Source organism: Plectropomus leopardus, chromosome 10, assembly GCF_008729295.1.
Source record: "Plectropomus leopardus isolate mb chromosome 10, YSFRI_Pleo_2.0, whole genome shotgun sequence".
NCBI lineage: Eukaryota > Metazoa > Chordata > Actinopteri > Perciformes > Serranidae > Plectropomus > Plectropomus leopardus.
The window spans coordinates 19,444,063-19,464,781 of NC_056472.1; the positions used below are offsets into that span (position 1 = coordinate 19,444,063).

At 41.3% G+C, this 20,719-nt stretch overlaps 1 protein-coding gene across 1 annotated transcript; it reads right to left on the reverse strand.

Annotated features, from left to right (window-relative positions):
* Nucleotides 1–406: 406 nt before the first annotated feature.
* LOC121949358 (ras-related protein Rap-2a) lies at nucleotides 407–19,828 on the reverse strand. Its single transcript, XM_042495024.1, has 2 exons — nucleotides 18,925–19,828; nucleotides 407–2,086 (listed from the first exon to the last, which is right to left on the reverse strand). Exons 1-2 carry the CDS (start codon nucleotides 19,236–19,238, stop codon nucleotides 1,849–1,851), a joined length of 552 nt encoding a protein of 183 aa, XP_042350958.1. The 5' UTR covers nucleotides 19,239–19,828; the 3' UTR covers nucleotides 407–1,848.
* Nucleotides 19,829–20,719: the final 891 nt, after the last annotated feature.

Consider the following 20,719-nt stretch of genomic DNA (forward strand, 5'->3'; position numbering starts at 1 on the left):
ATTCAAGCACAAGTATGAACATAATGACAGATCATAAGACCTGAGGCTTTTTATTATTATTATTAGGCCTATTGTTATTTTTGAAACATAAATAGCCTATATATTTAGATATGGGGCCTTATAAAACATTTGGGGCTGAAGCCTCTGACGCCCAGACCTAATGATGCCACTGTTGAACACTTCTTCCACTACTGATGGGGAGTGGTCAAAACCTGCTGGTGATTAAGGTCTGTGCAGTATTAAAACAAACAGTTAACGGAGCGATCATGGAGAGTTAAGTTGGAGAAGCACAGAAAAAAAGAAGCAATTTGGTCATAAAACCAACGTCAATGTGCAACAAAGACCCAGCGTTACTGTCAGCATGTCGGTCCTTTCACTTCATTTCACTTAAGCTTGGAGGCCTTAGTCGAGTGTTGAACGCACTTTTATTGTTTAGGTGTCAAATGTAACAGTGTCACCATTCAGAGAGGGAATAAAGAGTAAATGGTCACATAAAAAAATATAAAATCAACAATGAAAATGGTCACACGGGGAAAGTCTGGCTCCCGCGGTAACACAGATGTACAGTTGAGACAGTGTCCAGATCCAGACGTCGTGTATGTGTTTGGTTTGCACGTTTCCACAGCCTATATTTATCTCAAACAGTAAGAGTCCTTTTTTGTTTACTAGCCATGCATACAGTTGACAATTCCACATGTGTTGAGTCAGTGTCTTCACAGGAGCTGGCACTTTCAATACAAAATATTTACACTACCGTTTATTATTATCATCGCCTTCGTCGTTACTATTTGTTACTATGGATTTGAATACTCTGAGCACATACAGAATGGGATCAGGATGTTGAAACTCTTGAGCACCCCATTTCATATTGATACCGGAGGAACAAAAAAGAAAGAAAAGTATGACAAATGTTGGCATCTTCACTTTAAATGTTACCCATTCCTGAAAAGAGATTAGAGAGATCGTCTGTAGAGATATTCAAACACTGAGAAGATGAACTCTTCGTTCCGTCGGGATGAAGCAGTTAGTTTATATTACTACTCGGCAATCTGCTGTCAGAGTCTCCCAGAGAGGAAAACGAAACATCACACGATATGTTAAAAGACTCTGCTATTGTTTGCTATTGTATCTCAAAGTGAGAAAATAGGAACAGGAGATGACTGCACCAATGTTTCAAGAAAGACACTGACTTATCAATCAATTTCTCTCCATTCCTTTTACAACAACAACTGGAAAAAAATAAGAAAATGGAGGTGCTTTCAGGTCACCTCTTTGGTTCAGCCCTGTGATGAGTAGAAAAACCTCCTACCAACCACTGCACAAAATAAGCTGGGAGAAAAAATGTACATACTGTAAATCAAATACTCCAATATTTAATACTGGACCCCAGAAATCTGTTATCGGATTTGTGTAGCTAGTGAGTCATGGTAACAAAAGATGCATCAAAACCAAGACACGATTATTTCCGCATTTTTAACAGTTTTGAGAACAACCTAAAGATCCTGATCTGTGATTGTTTGCTGATGATTTTCCCCCCAAAACTCAAAGGATAAAACCCAAACAGAAGAGAGTAACATAAGGCGAGGGCATGTTCCTTGTTGTCATTTGTCAAATTCTCTTGCGGCAAATTCCTGGCGTTCCTCGTTCAAAATCATTACTCACATGTTGTTATTAATAATCATGTCACTGCTGATTTTATGCTCCGTGGAGTTAAAATCCATCGCGTTCAACCATGAATTTTTCCTCCGTTTAATTGGCATGTGCATGTGTGTGTGTCTAAGTGTGTGTCTCTCTGCTGCAGAGTCGGGGTAGCTTCCTCTAAGTGGACTTTTTGCCTGGCCCCCGGGGCTATTGTATATTGCAAGAGGAGCAGCAGGGGTCATCCTTGTCTGGCTGGGCGGCGTAGTCCATCTGCCGAACGATCTCAGCGAACAGTTCATCTACCATGGTTTTGCTCTTGGCCGAGGTCTCCATGAACGGGCAGCCCCACTCCTCAGCCAGGGCCTGACCTTCGCTGGACGATACCTCCCTCTCGCTTTCCAGGTCCACCTTGTTTCCCACCAGGATCACAGGAACCTTCTCGTACCTGAGGACAGACACAGATCCACATTGTGTTGTCAGACACGGACAGAATATATTCTAAGATGAAAAACTAATGCTGAAGAACTGAGTGGAAGCAATAAGTGAGTTTTTGTGTTTCACTAAATTTGCAATTTAGAAAGACAAAGCTTACGCTTTCAAAACATGGTATTAACGTTATGTTTAGAGAAATACATTACCCCCAAATAAGCATTTTCTATTTTCTATAGAGTGGTGCAAGAATGAGCCCTAAAACCTGGAAATTAGTTTTAGCACTCCCAGTTCCCTCGTCTTACACCAGATACACGCTGCATGCATGAGCAGCGCGTAACCGCAACCTCACTGAGCTGCAGCGTGTTTCACGCTTGCGCCGTTCACACTGGCAGCGTTGTGACACTTCTGCAGGGCTGCCTGCTGCAATGGGTACTGTATATCCACATTCATTCCACTTAAGCTCTTGAATTGTCAACAAGATGGTCCAGCAAATGCTTCACAATAAAGTGCCTTGTATCAACAACTGATAGGATTCTGTGTTCTCAGAGGGCTTTTATTTTGAAACATAAGCAGAAGAGTTTGAGATGAACAGATATGTTTGTATTTCCTCATCTCTGTGACAGATAAAGATACCGGAACTTAAGGAAAAGGTGGTATAGAGTCAATATAATTATCAAAATGTCATTTTTATTGTCTATTTCTGCTGACAACTGTGCACGCAGGAAAAATCTGAGCCCCCGTTTCTCTAAGTGTGCCATGCCTTACAGACAACTGAAACACGATGGAGCAGCGCTGCTCACACAGGCAGTGGGGCTGTTCTGACTTGTTAACATGGGGAAAAAAAACAGGTTTGGCGACACACACCCTACTGACCCAGGAAGTGTGTTTCTGGGGATAAAGTCAGTGGGTCTTTTGAATGGCTTTATGGCTAGAAGCCTGAAATAAGGTCTGTGGTTAAAACAAGCTTAAAAATCTTTCACCTTTTTCTGTGACATAAAATATGTCAGTATATACCCCACTTGTAAACTTGGAATCTTTTGCGTGTCTTAAAAAAGGCGGTTGCGAATAAGTGAGAGCTAAATGAGACTACAGAACATCATCACGCTGAACACGGCTTCACAGCCTCGCTGTGGCTGCGATGTTAAGTCATGTGACGGCGATGCAGTTTGGTTATAACAGCCGATTGCAACAGTGATGTTCATTTATGAAGATTACCTCATTGAACAAAACGTGTTAGTGTCTTAAAGTTTATTTGCCACAGGGCGTATTTTCTGTAATAGTCTAAAATCGTATTCGCTTTTTGCCAAGGGAGCAGAGCGACGTTAACTTCCACATCAGTCTACCAAAAACCATAAACCCTGCAGCACCCTATTACTCACCCTGTGTTATGCAGAATTTGTGAAAATAACTGTTTTTCTTACATGCTTCCAGTGGACAAAAACAGAAAATTCACGGTGAATTGATGAGGTGACCACCATTAATAACAGCAAAACTACACAAAAACAACTATTTACAAACTCACACAGCTCATGCAGTGTAATCCAAGTGTCATTTATCCATTTGTATGCTCAACACACAGCTCTTTCCAACAGGAAACTGAACGGAAAGTGTAACTTATCTATGCTTTCTTTAAAGCCAGACTCCATGGACAAAAACAGTAATTTTACAGCACTGAACACAGGAGTTGCTGGTCTGCCACTGCCTCAATTAGTTAGTTTACTTGTGTTATTGTGGGACTTTGATGTTTTAAAGGGTTAGTTTTGATTCACCAAAGTCAGCCAATAACACAACGATATCAATAAAACATCATCATGATGCATTCAAATGTAACATCAAGAAAGAGAAAATGTAGTTTTGTCGATAAACTTTAATAATACAGTTGTTTGGGTGAGAAATTTGTTTTCCCAGCAATATTAAAGAAACCAGTTCTGTTAAAAACGTATTGTTGCCTCATTATTCCACCTAATGACTGAAAAGTATTACTAGTGGTACTGATAAAGACTCAGCTCGTTAAGGAGTGTCGATAATGGTATTAATATCAATCAAAATTAAAGAGCCCCATCCCATGGATCTATTACAAATCCATCCCTAGTTAAACACGGACCACTATGACTCCAATTCATCAAGAATTTTCTGTTTTTGCATTCTTCGTTCACCGTGGATGTATACGAAAACGTTTTCTTGAAGAATTCAACATAATAAGAGGGCTGAAGTATTCCTTTAATGCTTCAAAATGTTAATCATACCACTTAATTTACTAATTGCATGAGAAAATCCACAATTTAATCACTCACAATCAATAAATTTCACTCTGTGCTGCATCGCTTAAACATTCAACAGTCTTTCTTTCAATGGCAGCAATGAACAAACCTCATGACCTGCTTCTCCATGTTCAAAGGAAAGTGCAGCAGTCATCGGTCTCCCTCTTACCTCTGCCCACAAAATGAGTCTGGTCTTTTTAAACATCCACAGCTTAGTGAAGCATTTTCAAAAAGCTCAGTTGAATACAAAACATGGAAGGCCAAGATAGAAAGAAAAAGGCAGTTTAATAAGAAAAAAAAACAAACTTTGGTGCACACACGGGGTTTGACTGTGTGATAAAGGAGCAGGCAGCACCTTCTTGCTGTGGGGGGGCTAACCGCTGCTGCACACCCTGCCTTGTGTAAATATCAAGAAGTCTAAAGCCTGACCCAGTAAAGAACAGGAAATGAGTCGTAGAGCTCTGACCCCTGAGGGTGGGAAGTGGCCATAATCCTCTGAGCTCTGAACTCAACATGTCACTGTGGAACTGAACTACTTAGCGGACGGCCCGAAGAGACGGTCAGTTAAATTAAACAGCACTGCACTGTAATCATTCGAAGGAGCGGCTCCAATGCACCGATATAATCACTACATCAGTTTCGATTTTGGGAAACACGGTGGGCCTCTGAGGCGGTTTGTAACACATCAGAAGAGATAACAAAGATCAAAAACATCAGAGAGATAGCAGATCACGCGTATCCACATCCTTTGGTAAACAACAGGTTGTTATTTCTTTCATCCTTATCTGTGTGTGCGAGGCTGGAAAAAGGAGCGCTTTCCATCTGTTGGACGCCTCGTTTGAACCGAGTTTAAATGTCTCTGTTCATGACGCTGAACAACAACGTCAAATCTAGCCAGAGTCATGCACCCGAACATCATTAGGGTTTTCAAATGCTGCCCTCGCTCTATGAAATATACATGCTTCTAAATTATTTATAGGGGAAAAAAAACATCCTCATCCTTGATTGCTATGGTAACAGGTGTACGAAGGATTGACTGGAGAGAAGGGGAGACTACAGAGGAAGCAACTGTGATAGTTTTCCAAGTCGAGCAGCCTGAGCAACTCTCAGAGGCCAGGGGCTGCAGGTCTCAGCGTTAAATAAGCTTAAACTTTCAGAGAACAGGGAGTCGACTTTGATCTACTCATGAATACTTCATCCAGAGCGAACTTTAATCTCAACTATCCTGTTCTGTTCCCAGGATCGGCTCAGCAGCCGAGAGGAACTACCAGGATTTAAGAGACGATCTAAGAGGTCGGTCTGCGTGTAACCAAGAGCACGATAATGTTCTACGAGCTCGGAGGGAACCTGAATGAGAAACTACAGCTCATGCTTCTTAACATGCAGAGTACAGTGCTCAGGTCTCACTACAGCCCCGAAGTCAATACAAAACAAGCCAAGGCCATTATTTTCCTGAGAGCTATTTTGGACCACATCTAGTCGGTGGTAGGCGGCTCTTGCCTTGAACCTTGCCTTGAAATTTCCCACCTTCACTGAAAAATCCCAAACATAGCTGTGGGTGAGCAGATTGAAATGTTACTTTTATAGCTGCACTCGTTTAGGAGGAGCTACAGGGAGCTCTGCGTTTATTTGAGGGTAATGGTGCCATTTAGGTGTCTCGGTTCGGCACCAGGCTGTGGTTTCGGCTCAAATCTCCTGCTGTAAATCTCTCTCTATTTTATGTATCGACTACAAATGCATGCTGTTTCATACCAGCTCTCACTTTCCTGCCCCCAATGTCTTTGCTCCGGACAAAAGCTTTGTTTGAGACGGTTATTACCTGAGTTCTACGTATTTGAGCTCCTTGAAGGAGAAATAGTGCAAATGCAAAGTCACATTATTGTCAGTGAGATAACAGTAAAATTCCAACTAAACATTACCATCATTATCAGTTAATTAGGGCTGAGACTAATGATATGATGTATGATGATGATATATTTTCATTGTTGATTGACCTATTTTAAAAACATGGGAATAAGGCAATGAGCAACTTAAGCAATGATCCCAAAAAATTGAAAGAAATTAGTAAAAAGCACAATAAATATATATATACATAGTTGGAATTTATAATATATAATATATATATATATATATATATAACCAAACCAAACTAACCAAAGTTGCTTAGGGTTAAAAGGTTTTAATACTTATGAAAGGCGTCTGAACTCAGCCCAAGAAAAGTGGTGTTGACCCAGCTTTTAAAGGGTTAATATGTTGATTATTTCTTAAATTACTATGTTATTTCTTCAATTACTTGTTCAGTCTATAAAATGTTTCCCAAAACCCACCATGACATCCTAAAAATGTCTCGCTTTGTCTAAAACCCATAGGTTTTCAATCCACTGTCAAAGACGACTAAACAAACCAAAAATATTCACATTTAAAGGAGCAGTGTGTCTGATTTAGTGGCATCTAGGACCGACTGCTAATTGTAACCAGCTGGAACTTCTCCAATGTGCCAATTGTGAACTCCCGGCCAGAATTCAGTCAATAATCATTGTTCAGCAGGCCTTTGCTGGGAGCTGAATTATCCTCAAAGATGTCTTTCTCTCAAAAACAAATGGACCCGATGATTTACGTGACTCAAAACTCAAGCAGCTCTAAGAATTCAAAGTAGAAAAACTATACTAATCATGGATATCTCAAACAGCAGGCCGAAGTAAAGTCAGTCCAATGAGGTCCTATCAAACTCTAGAGTATGCTGTGTGTTTTTTTTATTTTTAACCATAATGACGGACTTGACTTGGTCAGCCATATGCAAGTTATGTAGCTCATTTAGGCCTCATCATGACACGAGTGCAGCACAAAGACATCTGGTACCAAAGGAGAGGGTCTATATATAGTCATAATAACAGAGGAGGAAACCGGCGGTCCCAGGAGGTGTGAGACAGCGGCTGCCACGGATACCGAGGCTCCCAGGGCCTCCACATAAAGGGTGTCAGCCACAGTGTGTCGTGACCCGACACCGGCTGATGCAAGGAAGCAAGGCTTGTCCGTAACACAGAACACATACGGAGCGGTTTCAATGGTTTGGACGCGAGGCTCAAAAGACAAATGAATAACAGCTCGTGTTTGTGCTGTGACACAAACAAACATGTCATGCTTTAGCCTTCAGTTTGTGAGCCTGACGGCGCCCCACACCAGAGCTGTCTGACTGCAGACACCCATTCGAGGTCCACCAGACACACCTTATCTATAATGCATGATGCATCAACTCACACAGGCCTCGCTGATGGACGGACGGTGAAACCCGGCGGTCAAAGAGCCTCTGGATTTGACTCCGGCCAACACCGCCAGGATGAATGAGGAAACAGGCTGCGTGCTCGGCCTCCTCCCAACGGCCCTTTTGTGGAGGGTCTTCAGTTTAGTCAGTGGAGAGACATCAGCTGAGTCAGAGAGAAAAGCTCTTCTCTTCTGGCACAGCATCAGGGCAAAGAAAGATTTTATCAGGAAAAGATATCTGGAGAATCTTTGGTAAACACGCCACGGCAAGCACATGACTTTTGCATTAAATGTTCTGCTTTGCAAAAGAATGAGAGATCTTTTAAAAGGACAATGTCAAGGATACTACTTAAAGGGACAGTTCAGACTTTTTGAAGTGGGGTTTTAGGGGATACTTTTCCATTGGTAGTATATTACAAACAGTAGATGTCAGTCTGCATGACCCCAGTTTGGAGAAGCAGGCTGTAGTCTTACATGGAAGTTAAGAAATCTATTGCTGTTGAAAGGTCAGCAACAAAATTGATTTAAGCTACCTAAAATAAGTCCCACTCCCCCAAAAATTATGTCAGATTAAATGCATGCTATATTGAGAGTTTTTTCACTGCTTTTCCTTTCCGTCACAGTGGTTTCCCCACGGGAAAATGAAGCTGTTATAATGCTCTCTTCAAAGCCAGACTCCACTGAGAAAAACAGTAATTTAACATCGCTGAACACAGGAGCTGCTGGTCTGCCGCTGCCTCGATCGGTTAGTTTGTTAGTTATTGTGTGACTGATATTTTAAAGGGTTAGTTTGGATTCACCAAAGTCACACAGTAGCCCCTTTCACCTAATTTAAGGCAGGAATATCGTGCTGTAATGCCGCCTCGCTGTTCTCCCTTAAAAGCCAGACTCCATCGATAAAAACAAACTCAGTAACTGATCGAGGCAGCAGTGGACCGTCAACTCCTGTGTTAGATGAGGTAAATTAGTTTTTGTCTAAGAAGTCTGATGGCTTTAACAATAGCATAGATGGGGAAACCCGTCAAAACAGGCTGTCTGACTGAAAGATAAAGTGGTGAAAATATTTTCAATATATCAAACATGTAATGTTGCTGACCACCTTACACAGCAGTACACTGCGTAGCTTTTGTGTCTTACGCCAGCCTGCTTCTCCAACCTAATGGCGTGCCAACTGACAGTATGTGATACATTGACTATGCAAGTAACCCATTCAACTCCATTTCAAAAAATCCAAACAATTCCTTTAAAGTCTCTTTTGGATTCTTTCAAGATCTTGAAAACAAATCCTCTGCTTCTCCTTTTATTAAAAATCTGATGCTATTAACAGATGACGGAGAAAACCGGCCAACACATGTCAAAATGGGAAAGATAAACGACGACTGATGTACTCAACAGACTATACGGACTACTTATCCTTGGATCTGATCTGTCACAGCAATATTACAGCACACTACTATCTCCTTGCGGTAATTATGCCATCTGAGACAAAACCCTCCTCCTACTGTGCAGAGTACAAGACCCTAAAATCTGAAATACAAAGTGCCACTGCATCGGAAATTTGATCCATAAAATAGTGGTAAGAAAGGAGAGGAATATGCTTTGAACAGCTCCGAGACTCATTCATAAGTCTGAACATTATACAACACACTAAGGATATTATTCCAGTGTCGACCATCTGCATAATGTCAGAGCAACCGTTATTAGAAGTCACATAGGAATAATATACACCACGATGTTTCAGACTGTTGTTAATGTTCCATGATGGACAACTTACTTCAGCATTTACAGGTGAATCTGCAATCTTTGCACGGATTAGGACACAAAAATGAAGCACTTATTAGCTGCCTGCTCTGAATCTTCAGGGATTTTTACGATAATAATAAAAACATTCACTCCCTGTATGACTTAACAAAAAGAAAGCCATAAACCACTTATGCCAGGACAGCTTTTTGCCTGGCTGTTTTCATAATTGCTTGTTGTTTTTGTTTTCTCTCTGATGACCCATGGCAACAGCTTAAAAGTCCACTTCAGTTTTTAATGGGCTTCTATAAGAATAGTTCAATGGCTTTTTGTCTCTAACAAGCAAATGCTATTTGAGTGCAGCGCACAGTTTGACATCATCAGTACGCTTTGTGAGAAGCTTTGTGAGACAGAACTGAACTTTATAAGATAAATGTTCAGTTTGTAGCGTCTGAGAGTCACATGAATATTTTTGGATGATTAAAAACAAAAACTACCATTTTTACACATGAAGCTTAATGTACACCAATTAGCCCAAACGTTAAAACCACTGACAGGTAAAGTGAATATCATTCATCATTTTGTTACGATGCAATGTTCTGCTGCGACACCTTTGGCCCTGGTATCCATGTGGATAGTTTGCTATTATGTTATATTACATAGGAGGATACCCAAAGAAGATTACTTTGACCATTTCATTACACACAACAAAATTCTCTGACTTTTCCAAAACTTTCAAGGATTTTGATGAAAAAGTGAAAAAGTGAGATTGTGAAATTCTTTGCGTTGCCCCTTAAAAGTCGGAGGTACGAATCATCAGTCAGAGACCCTCAATCGACTGAGATTGCTTGAAGTCGAGCAATTGTTTTGTTCTGTGCAGTATACGTCTGGGGACGGTTTGGTTGCCAGATTTTGCTGCGGAGTGAGTGCTCTTGACTTTCAGGCTACTCTTTGGTACAGGGTGCTGTGGACATGCAGGGAGCAGCACAGATGAGGAGACTGGAAAGACCTTTTGCTTAGAAGTGGTGAATTTACAGCTCACAGCAACATAATATGATACAGTCTCTGGCTTTTGTTTGATATCTAGTGTCTGCAAAAAATGTTGCACATTCATGACCGGTTGTAATGCTGCTGTCAAGCATAACGTCCCACAGAGCCTGTTCAAATTTTAAACCTTGCATGGAAAACAAATTGTTAAATAATCATATTGAACAGACCAATCCAATTTGACTGGCATAATTCTAAGTTGGGTACAGCTCTATGAAATTACATGACTTTTCCAGGATTTCCATGACTGTGGAAACCCTGTATTTCTGTTTGGACAAAAATTGTGGACCAACCAACCCTGAATTCATGCCAATCAAAAAGCTAAAAATGTTTTAACTAACTGGTCTGATTCGTGACTCCCAGAACATAGCAGACACAACCTGTTGGATATTTGAAAACACCAGTGTGTACTCCCTTTTCACACTTCCTTTTGAAGCCAAGTCAACAGTTCAGTAACCATCATTGAACTTTAGCTCAGTTCTTTTACCCGGTTTTCACAACACGCAGATGAAAGATGATCTTTCTGGGAGAACTGGGAGACTGCTGCTCTGCTTATTTATTTCGAACCTTTCAACCAGTTGGCATATGAACAAGCCTCTGAATGAGAACTCCACAGTTTGTATGCCTTTGTACAGTGCTCAGAGTACACACACAGTAGTTTATTATTACACTACATTTCACCTCTTTCTTCTTCACTATCCTCTGACTGTGTCTCTGCTATTTAAATGCTCCATATATATCTGGTGCATAGTTAACTGCAGCTGCAGTGAGGAGTGATGAGGTCCCCAGTGGACGCAGGCAGGCTTCAGTGTAATAACGTGCACCCATGGCCTCTGTGCTGAAGCCCGTCTGTACCACTAACAGCAGGCCCTGATGGATGCTGACAGGGTTCAGAGTGAGAACGACGCACAGCAGCACCTCTGACCTGAACCAGCGCTGATAGGGACACGACAGGTCTCCGCTGTTTTGGCAGCGAGGAGGGATAGATGGGCAAGAGATGACAACTGTGTAATGTGCAGGAGGAGGAAGACTGCTGAGGTTTACATAACAAAATTACATTTCCTAAATACAATAGACCAAAATCAGACAGAGACACCTGTTACTGCTGAAGCTGCCGTCAAAGTTGTACTTATTTCATTTCAATCAGCCCTCACTTGAATATGTCAAAGGAATAATTCTGTTGCTGCAACCCAATATTTTAAAAACAGATTATTCTGCTACTTTTGATAATTAATTACTTGTTTGGTCTACAAAAGATTAGAAAAAAATTGTGAATAATGCCATGTCATGCCAACTTCCCAGAGCCCACCGTGGCATTTCTGAATTTCTTGATTTCTCCAAAAATCAAAAGGTATTCAGTTTACGATGACAAATGACAGAGAGAAGCAGCTACATTTATCCCTTCTCAAAATAGTTGCAACTTGCAAATTATTTTCAAATTATTTTTTAATGTCTGTTCTTTTTCATGTCCCAACCTGCCTGGCCTTCTAAGACTACATTTACTGTATTTCCTACATTTCCCACAATGCCCCTCAATGCCCACAGAGCATATATGGCTGAACTGCAGTTCCACTTTAAGAGAGAATGATGCAGGTCTTTTTTTTAAGCAGGAAAGAAAGCAAGCTATTCACTTTGTTAAGTAAAACTTAAGATGTTTTGATATTGCATTGTATTACGAGCTATCGCCTGGATTCCTCATGGTGTAATGACTGAAAAATACTGCAAAATGGGAAACCAAGAATTGAGCTTTCTTCATTTGGCTGGATATCCAGAGAAGTAAAAACACTACAAGAAAACAACACTATAAAGGACCCAGAATCTAATATAATTCTAATATTGGAAATTGTTAAAAATGTTTATACAGGGATGCAAGTATGTGAGTGCATTTCAGTTCATGTACTTGTATTTATATGAGACCCTTTTTCACATTTAAGGGACCTGTTTCAGTGTGGCCCGCACCAGTCGACCCTCATCGGCTTTTTATCTGCTGATTGGCAGTTAAGCTCACTGCACAGGAAGGGAAATGTAAGGGAGGAAGGTAAACAAAGGGTTTAAGTCAAGAGGGCATGAGATCAAAACAAACTTATTATATTAAAGATAATGTTTTTATCCATTTAGCAGAAATGGTTTGTTTTATTGTTTGCAAGTGCACGGTAAATATCCTTTTTCTGTCAACATCTGGTTGTGTTGTTAATGTTGTTAACTGGCTAACTAGTGCCCTCATTCTGTAATGTCAGTCTTCTGGTTTAAACAGACTACTGCCGCCTGCTGCTGTGCAGAATGATTTCCTCTCACGCAGACGCAGACTGTACATGCTCTACTTGGCAGTTGGTTGTAGTCTTTGCAGACTGTTCAAGTGCAACTCTTTGGTCAAGACACAGGTGACACGAGGCGATGCAACAGTCGGCCTTTGTCGCCACAGCTTCTTGATGTCGGTTTGGTGTGTCTGAGATGTAACAACACGTTTGTGAATGAAGCACTTGAGTCAAGTTTCCAAACTGCGTACACGACAAGAATGTTCTCTCTGGCTGGTAATATTACGTCTGATCTTTCTCACACTTTATTTGAAGACTATCAGCGTTTGCCATCACACAGAAGATGTAGAGTCCCACAGGCTTCACTGAACAGGCTGAGAAATGATTTAGTTCCTCAGTCTTTCAACCTATTAAGTATGAGTATTGTCTGTAAGTAGCCTCAGTGTACCCGAGTCCAACAATAAATGTAATATCCACTTTTTGTAATGTCTGTGATTTGTAGCATTTATTCTATGTTTTTTTTTTTGTTTGTTTAGTGTTTTGTTGGTGTTTAGTTAGTAGTCAAGTCGAATTGAATCTAATAAACAACAAACTTTGGAAATACATCAATGTTGACTTATAGAAATAGCCATACAAGTTTGTCTTTACAATGTAGTGCATTATTAATGAAATCATTATTATATTCAGCCAATTTCTAATCTAAGAACGCTACACTGCTGGAGCTATAAATACAACTTGGCTGGTATCTAAACAGAAGTGCTAAACATGTCTAACAATGTTTCAAAGAATGTACCTGTACTTTGTTCAATATAATCACAGAATAATAGGATTGACCGGTACTATCTTCCACGACAGGAGAAATAAGGACCGACGGTCATAAGTTTGGGTCGTGTGTTAGAATAAATATACTGTGTGGTTCTTGTATTGATCTTTGATGTGTGTGAGAGCTAAGCTTCCCTCCAGCATGAGCCCAGTTTACAGGCAAAATGAAATCATATCAACTGAAAAAAGAAATGGTGTGAATTGTTTGTGCCGTTGTAGAAGTACGTGTTGAGTTTACCATATCCAGTATATTTACAAGCTCTCGGGAGCAGAAGTCAACTTACATAACTGCTGTCAACAGAAGCTTTTAATATCAGAAATCTTGTGTGTGTAGGTTTGAAAAGGCTGCGTACAAACAGCCTCAGTTTGTTCAGACCTCGTCTGTGACACGCAGCTGAGTAGAGCAAATCTTTGCAGATTTTAAACATAATCTTTCGCTGAAATGTTTTGTTCGAGGAAAACTGCACACAGGATGTTGAATTAAAGACTACAGATGACCTGACATTTTTAACGACACTGTTTAAAAAAGCAGCTTGTAAGATTTAGGGGGATTTTAGTAAGGATGCAGATTTCAACCAGCTGAAACTTCTCCCAGTTAGGATTCCTTCAGTGTTCATTGTTCAGGAGGTTTTGGTCGGGAGCCGAATTACCCGCTCAGGTTAGTGATTTAAACCAATAACACTCAACTAAGCACTTTTACGTTACTAATCAGTGTTTCTCCGACACTGTTTGGCCTGTCTGCTCACCTTTTTTCTGATCCAGATGTTCAGGAGGTTTTTACTGGGAGCCGAATCATCCGCAGAGGTCTATTCCTCTCCAAAAATAACAGACTGAAAAATAACAGGTGATTAAAACCAGAGACGCCGCTGAATAAAGCTGTTTCTCATTATCAGTGTCTGGCACTTTGCAGACAAGCCACTCGCTGACCACATACTAATGTGGGCTCACCTTTTTTCTTTTTTCAAATCAGACACTGAATTATGCACAGGGGTCTCTTCCTCAGACAAAAATGACTATAAACACAGAACAAAGCAATTCCATGATAAAAAAAAATGATGTTTCTCTGACGCTGCTTGTTGTGGAGGTGCTGGTAACTATGGTGGCTGATGCAGAGCAAGACTGGCCTGATCTCAAACAAGTGTTTGGTTTGTCCATTCTGGGCTTCTGTAGAAACATGGCCTTGCAACATGGCGATCCCCGTAGACAAGGACACGCTCCCTATGCTGATAAATGGCTAATTGTAAGGTGACAAAAACATGACAATTTTCATTTTCAGACTATTAAAGTAAACATACTTATATCATATTCCATTCTGCCACTATATCCCCCTTAATCCTACACACTGGACGTTTAAAACACAATCTAAAGTTTTAACTGTCTCAGTCGGCATGAAGCGAAGGACTTTGAAATGAACTATTGTGTAGGAGTAGCATATGAAGTGTGATGTTTTTGCTACAGAAAATAAATTCTGCTGGGACATTAGAGAGCTGCACCAGACTCAGTGTTAAGTGTGAAATCACATAACACCCTGGCTGCATCTGCTGTGTGAGCACATATGTATACATTTACATATAAACACACACACACACACACACACACACACACACACACACACACACACACACACACACGCACACTGAGGAGACTGATCATACCTCTCCTCATTCTCAGCTCATATGGGGGAAACATGTTGACCTCATTCTTTCATGCGGAGCCACAGATTTATAGGATTGTTTATCAGCTGCATTTGAGAAAAAGCCAATTAGGTGACAAAGACTTGGGCAAACTAACAAAAACAAGCATGGTTAAATTTCATTTTTAGGTTACAGGATGGAAAATAAACTGTCACAACAGCGACAGAAACACAACACCAAACCCTCGTATGGCTGCACTGTCCTTGGAAACAGTATAAGATTTAAAGGGACAGTTCAGATTTTTTTTGAAGTGGGGTTGTATGAGGTACTTATCTATTGTCAGTATAGTTCAAACAGCAGATATCAGTCAGCACGGCCTCAGTTTGGAAAAGCAGGCTTGAGTCTGACACCGAAGCTAAGCAATGTACTGCTGTGAACAGGTCAGCAATAAAAGATATATATGAGTACAAGACAATTAGCTGAAAATGTGTGGAAAAAATAAATAAAGGCAAAAAAAAGAGGAAAAAGTATTTAAAAATTATAAGAATTTTGTAACATAATTTTCGAATTATAATGATTATCGATTTAGTTTTTTAAAAATGTTTTTTCCACCTAAACATTTCCCTAGCATTTTTAAAAATAATTCTCCAAATCTATTTATTTCTTGCAGTTTGTGGAATATTGCTTACCAAGTTGCTTATTGCCTTATTAATTTTTAAAGAAACTGCACCAATTTGCTCAAGGTTTAAAGGTTTAAGTGCCTGTGAAAGGCATCTGAAAGTGGAACCACAAAAGTGATGTTGCTCCAGGTTTCAAAGGGTTAAGCTGCACTGCTTTGAATATGCTCCTTCATTAGAACGGCCTCCTCTCCCTGGACTCCATACACTGACACCTACAATGACTGATGAACCCACGCAGTCACAGCCCAGTGCGGGCTGCCGCCACCAACGCTTTAACCAGCAGCATCTCCTGTATGACAGTCTGTTTAGGCTCTCACTTATTCAGCATCATGCCATGTCACGCACAACCGCGCACAACATGTTGCTAAAGAACATGACGGCACAACCGCACAGCCTCAGCTAACCTCTTCGGCGTATCAATCAGCGGCTCACTCCGGTGACCTCATATCTGGATCATCTGTGTAACAGCTCTCAGACATCAGACGATTTCATGCTTTCAATTGTGCCGCTCTTCCTAAAGAGCTTGTGCAGCTGGTTAATTAAAAAACGCGGCTCTGCAGAAGCTGGTGAGCGTGCCCCCCCCCCCGGCCCCCCTCAAACCCTACAGACAGTATTTTCCTTCCTTGAAGCTCTGCAGAGCCTCTTGTTGCACTGAATCCTGGGTATCCCCGGCTGGGTGTTTCATAGGGGTTGCAGCATCCGGCACAGTGGGCAGCAGCTTGGCAGATCACAGACAGCGTCTCACATGTTATGACTGGAGGACCGTCTGCTGATGGACGCAGTGGATCCGCACCGGTGCCCTGCTGTCATTCCTAAGATGCAGCCAGCGGTGGAGTGGGAGCTGATGAGGTGGGTTAACCACCAGCTAGATGTGTAGGTGATGGAGGAGGGAGTGCCTTTTTGGCTTTTTGCAAGGGCGTACGTTTGATTTTATTAGCAGGGGGGGACACACACAAAACGGGCAGTTCGGCCGCCAGAAAATTTTGAGCTTTAACCACTTGATTTGCGGTACTTTGGCAAATTATTACGCACCATGTTTTTATAGACCGAATCACCATGATGCCGCCCTAACAACATAAGCAACTTTGGGGTAGAAAACTGGCTACTCTTTTGAATTGCGGAGGTATGTCAATTTGGCAAACTTGTTTATTTCTGTTGTCATTTTCAGTCGTAACTGTAACATATAAAGATACAGAGTTAAACACAGTGGTTTTATGAACTGTGTTGCCTTGGTAACATTTTTGATAAACCAAATCTACTGGCATAGAAGCTTAGCATCGTACTGCTGTGGATAGGGCCACAGAAAACATAATTTAGCCACCTAAAAAACTCAAAATTAGTTTAAGTAAATGCTGTATTTGGAAATTTGCTCCGCTTTACCTTACACAATAGCTGATCAAGGCAGTGGTAAACCAGCTACCCCTATTTATCGATTTATCGATTACGGGAAAGTTTGCTCGGCGCGGTTTGATTATATGTGACGCAGCGGTTTTCTACCTGGAAGTTATTGTAAATAAATATTATAATTCTGTCTATTGTGGGGGACAAATGCACATGTTCTAAATACGGACGTCTCACACATTTTAATGGAAAAAAATTCTCATGACTTTTCAAGGATACATAATAAAATTTCCATTTTGGAAAAGCATGTGCTTCACTGCGTTTAGGGCACTTGGCAGCCTGGTTACGGTGCTTTTCTATGCACTAACACACACAGGAGAGTCTTCACTTCCCATGACAAACGCTGTCACAGTGAGGGCTTGGCCAGTATAAGACGTGCAAAATAAAAACTGTGCCAGTTTTTCATTTGTATCAAGCAGCAATTAAGTTGTTTGAGTTAATTTGCCTCGCTTCACATCACACGTCCTTCGATGCAACTATCGCGCAATGTAATGTTGATGCTGAAACGGTGTATCCTGCAGCCATTAGTCAACACATATTAGTTTGTTATTAGCTTATGTCAACAGCTAACTTATAGAAAATAAATCTGCCATTATGTTACATTACATGGAAGATTATCCCTGGAAGATTACTATAGTAAATTCATTCTATTGCACCCAATAAAATTCCATGATTTTTCCAAAACTTTCAAAGACTTTTTTTTCCTCATTCCATTACTTTTTTCAGGCCTGGAAAACGAGATTGTGAAATTCCATAACTTTTCCAGGTTTCTCATGACCATAAGAGCACAGTAAATATTGAGAGGGGACGTGCTTCCTGCGTCCATCCCAAAATCTACACCTGTGGCTTTTCGGGTGTTACTGTAAACGGCCTGTACGTTTACCCTCCACTACACCACTGGATGCAAAACTACAAATATGCATGTCACAAAGTCTGCAGAAACACTGAGGAGATACAACTCTCACAAGTAATTTCTTTTTGAGCCAGGGGCGTGTCTATGGAGCGGCACAGGCCACCGCTGAAATCTGATTGGCCACCCCAGGCGCCAACCTAACATGACTGACTATGTGCCCAGACAGTCTGAACTGTACGACCAAAATTTTTGTTCATAGGCGCGACCTTAAACCTGAGTCAGTAATGTGCTAGATTAGTGTTTAGCCTGACTAATTTTACAAATAAATTCATACGACTGCTTATTTGAATATTTATTTGAATGTTTTGACACTTTATACAAGCTATTGTGCTATTTACACTTAGAGAAACAGTTTCTTTAACAAAGTATGGAAGTGTTATTTTACATTTGTGTGGTGTCGCTCTGTTGTGTTGTGATTTGTAGGCATATTTATCTCTTACACTAAACTAAAAACAGGAGTGTACGACACTGCATTGTTAGTAATTTAAGTAGGTATGGGTAGTGGAGACAAAAATGGTAAATTAAAGCTATGCCGATGTGTTTTCCTGCAGCAGTGCCACAACTGCATAAGTCTGTGTCCCACTTGGGCCACCCCAGTTAAAAAAAAAAAAAAAAGTCTGGACACGCCACTGGTCTGCAGTGCAAGGGGCCTACCTGCAAGCATTGTGGGTTACACCAAAATAGAGCAGATGTGTTGTAGTCTGCCCTGAAGATGCATCTCCATTCAAGCACAGATCTCAGACCAGGCCTCGGCCCACCCTGAGAGCCTGATAGGTTAGCCATATGTGTGAAGAACAACATCCACACACAACAATCTGGACTCATCATTTCACCAACCTTTTCACTCTTATGATCTGATCCCTCATCGGCTTTATGTCCTGGAAGCTCTGCTGGTTGACCAGGCTGTAGACCAGTATGAATCCTTGCCCGTTTTTGATATAAAGGTCCCGCATGGAGGCGAACTGCTCGGTGCCGGCGGTGTCCAGGATCTCCAGCACCGAGGGCGAGGAGTCCACCTCGATCTCCTTGCGGTAAAAATCCTCTATAGTGGGGTCGTACTTCTCAATGAACGTCCCGGTGACAAACTGCACAGTGAGGGCGGATTTCCCGACCCCACCGCTTCCCAGGACCACCACTTTATACTCGCGCATCGTGGATTTTAAATCAAGTCGTAAGGTATTAAATCTGCGCGCGTCATTGAAAATGAACTCAGAACGAATTCACCACTCGTGTCCCATTTTGAACGGGTTGTCAATAACACAGTCTTGCTCGCTGCTGCTCAGCTATGGCAGAGCACAAAGACTCGGTGCCCCAAGATGGATTTCATTGTAGAAATTCCCCCATGCAGGCCAGACACTGACAGCTATACGTGCATCCGAGGACTGCAAATGTCCAAAAAATGTGCACGGGGGGGAGGAAGGAAATATCGCCCGATGATGTGGAGCGTGCCGGTTTTCATCTGCTTAGCTCACCCCTCTGTATGCATCAGAAAAAAACAAACTTGCTCCATCGAGGACACTGGAAAAACGCTTGGCCTCTAGAATGAACTGCAGGCGCGATTTTGCAAGCCGGACGCCGCGTCGTAAAAACGCCACAAACACAAACTATCTCCGCTCTGGAATACACAAGTTGCGTCTCTTTGTTTCTTTTTCACCATCTCTGGCATGTCTCCGCTTCTCCCTCGCTTCCCAGCGCGAGCCCAGCCGCCATACTCTCGGGTGGAGACCCACGGCCGCTGCGTAACCAGCTGGTCCCCGCTCGGCTCCCGTACCGAGGCAAGGAGGAAAAAAAAAAAAAAAAAAACTCACGGACCCTCCCTCCTCCTCAGACGGATGTGCGCGCGGGCCAACAGCAGGCCTCCGCTCCCCTCGAGCCTGAATGGGAGCTGCGCGGAGGCAGCCAGTCACATTCAGCGGCCGCATTTCCGTTCATGTGTTAAAATTCCCATCATTCGGTTGCCCCAGTGACATCCAAAGAGAGCTCGGCCAATCACGGCGCGGCTCCGGGATGTGTATCCAGGAGGAGGAAAACATGCACCGGATGCTGTTGCTATGGTAACGCTGCATTTTGTTGCTGCTGTCCAAATTTGAGAATGCTGTGCAAAAAGCAACATAACCGTATAAAGTCAGGAGATTTAATTATTTATTATTTAGCTACCTCTATCAGTGCAGGCTACGTTCCCAAGACATTACACGTTAGATATACGAAATTAATGTAGCTGTATTTCTAGTCTATTCTGTTTAATGTAATTGTGTGTGTTTATGTATAATAATAATAATAATAATAATAATAATAATATAGCGCAATCAAAAACCCTCAGAGGCAATGTATAATTAGAAGCAAAACAATAAAGCTTAAGCAAAACAATAATGCCAACCCAAGAACAGGCAGAAATTAAGGTAAAGACATCAGAGACCAAACAAATTAGAGAGAAAACAGATAAGAATTGGAAATAGAGATAGAAAAAATAAAACCATACCAATAAAAGTAAATACTATAAAGAGAATGAGAGAAGTAAACACAAAATAATGATAATAATTGTAATAATAAAAGAAGTGAGTAGAAATAATGTGCTGTATAAATAAAGCTGCCTTGCATTACCAGTTATAAATAAATAAATAATAAACAAAAT

Bases quoted from the DNA above. Each gene is read 5' to 3' on its own strand.
- LOC121949358 (XM_042495024.1), bottom strand. From the start codon at position 19,238: ATGCGCGAGTATAAAGTGGTGGTCCTGGGAAGCGGTGGGGTCGGGAAA. The intron at 2,087-18,924 runs GTTGGTGAAATG...GTCTGTCCTCAG, and splicing joins CAGATCATAAGAGTGAAAAG to GTACGAGAAGGTTCCTGTGA.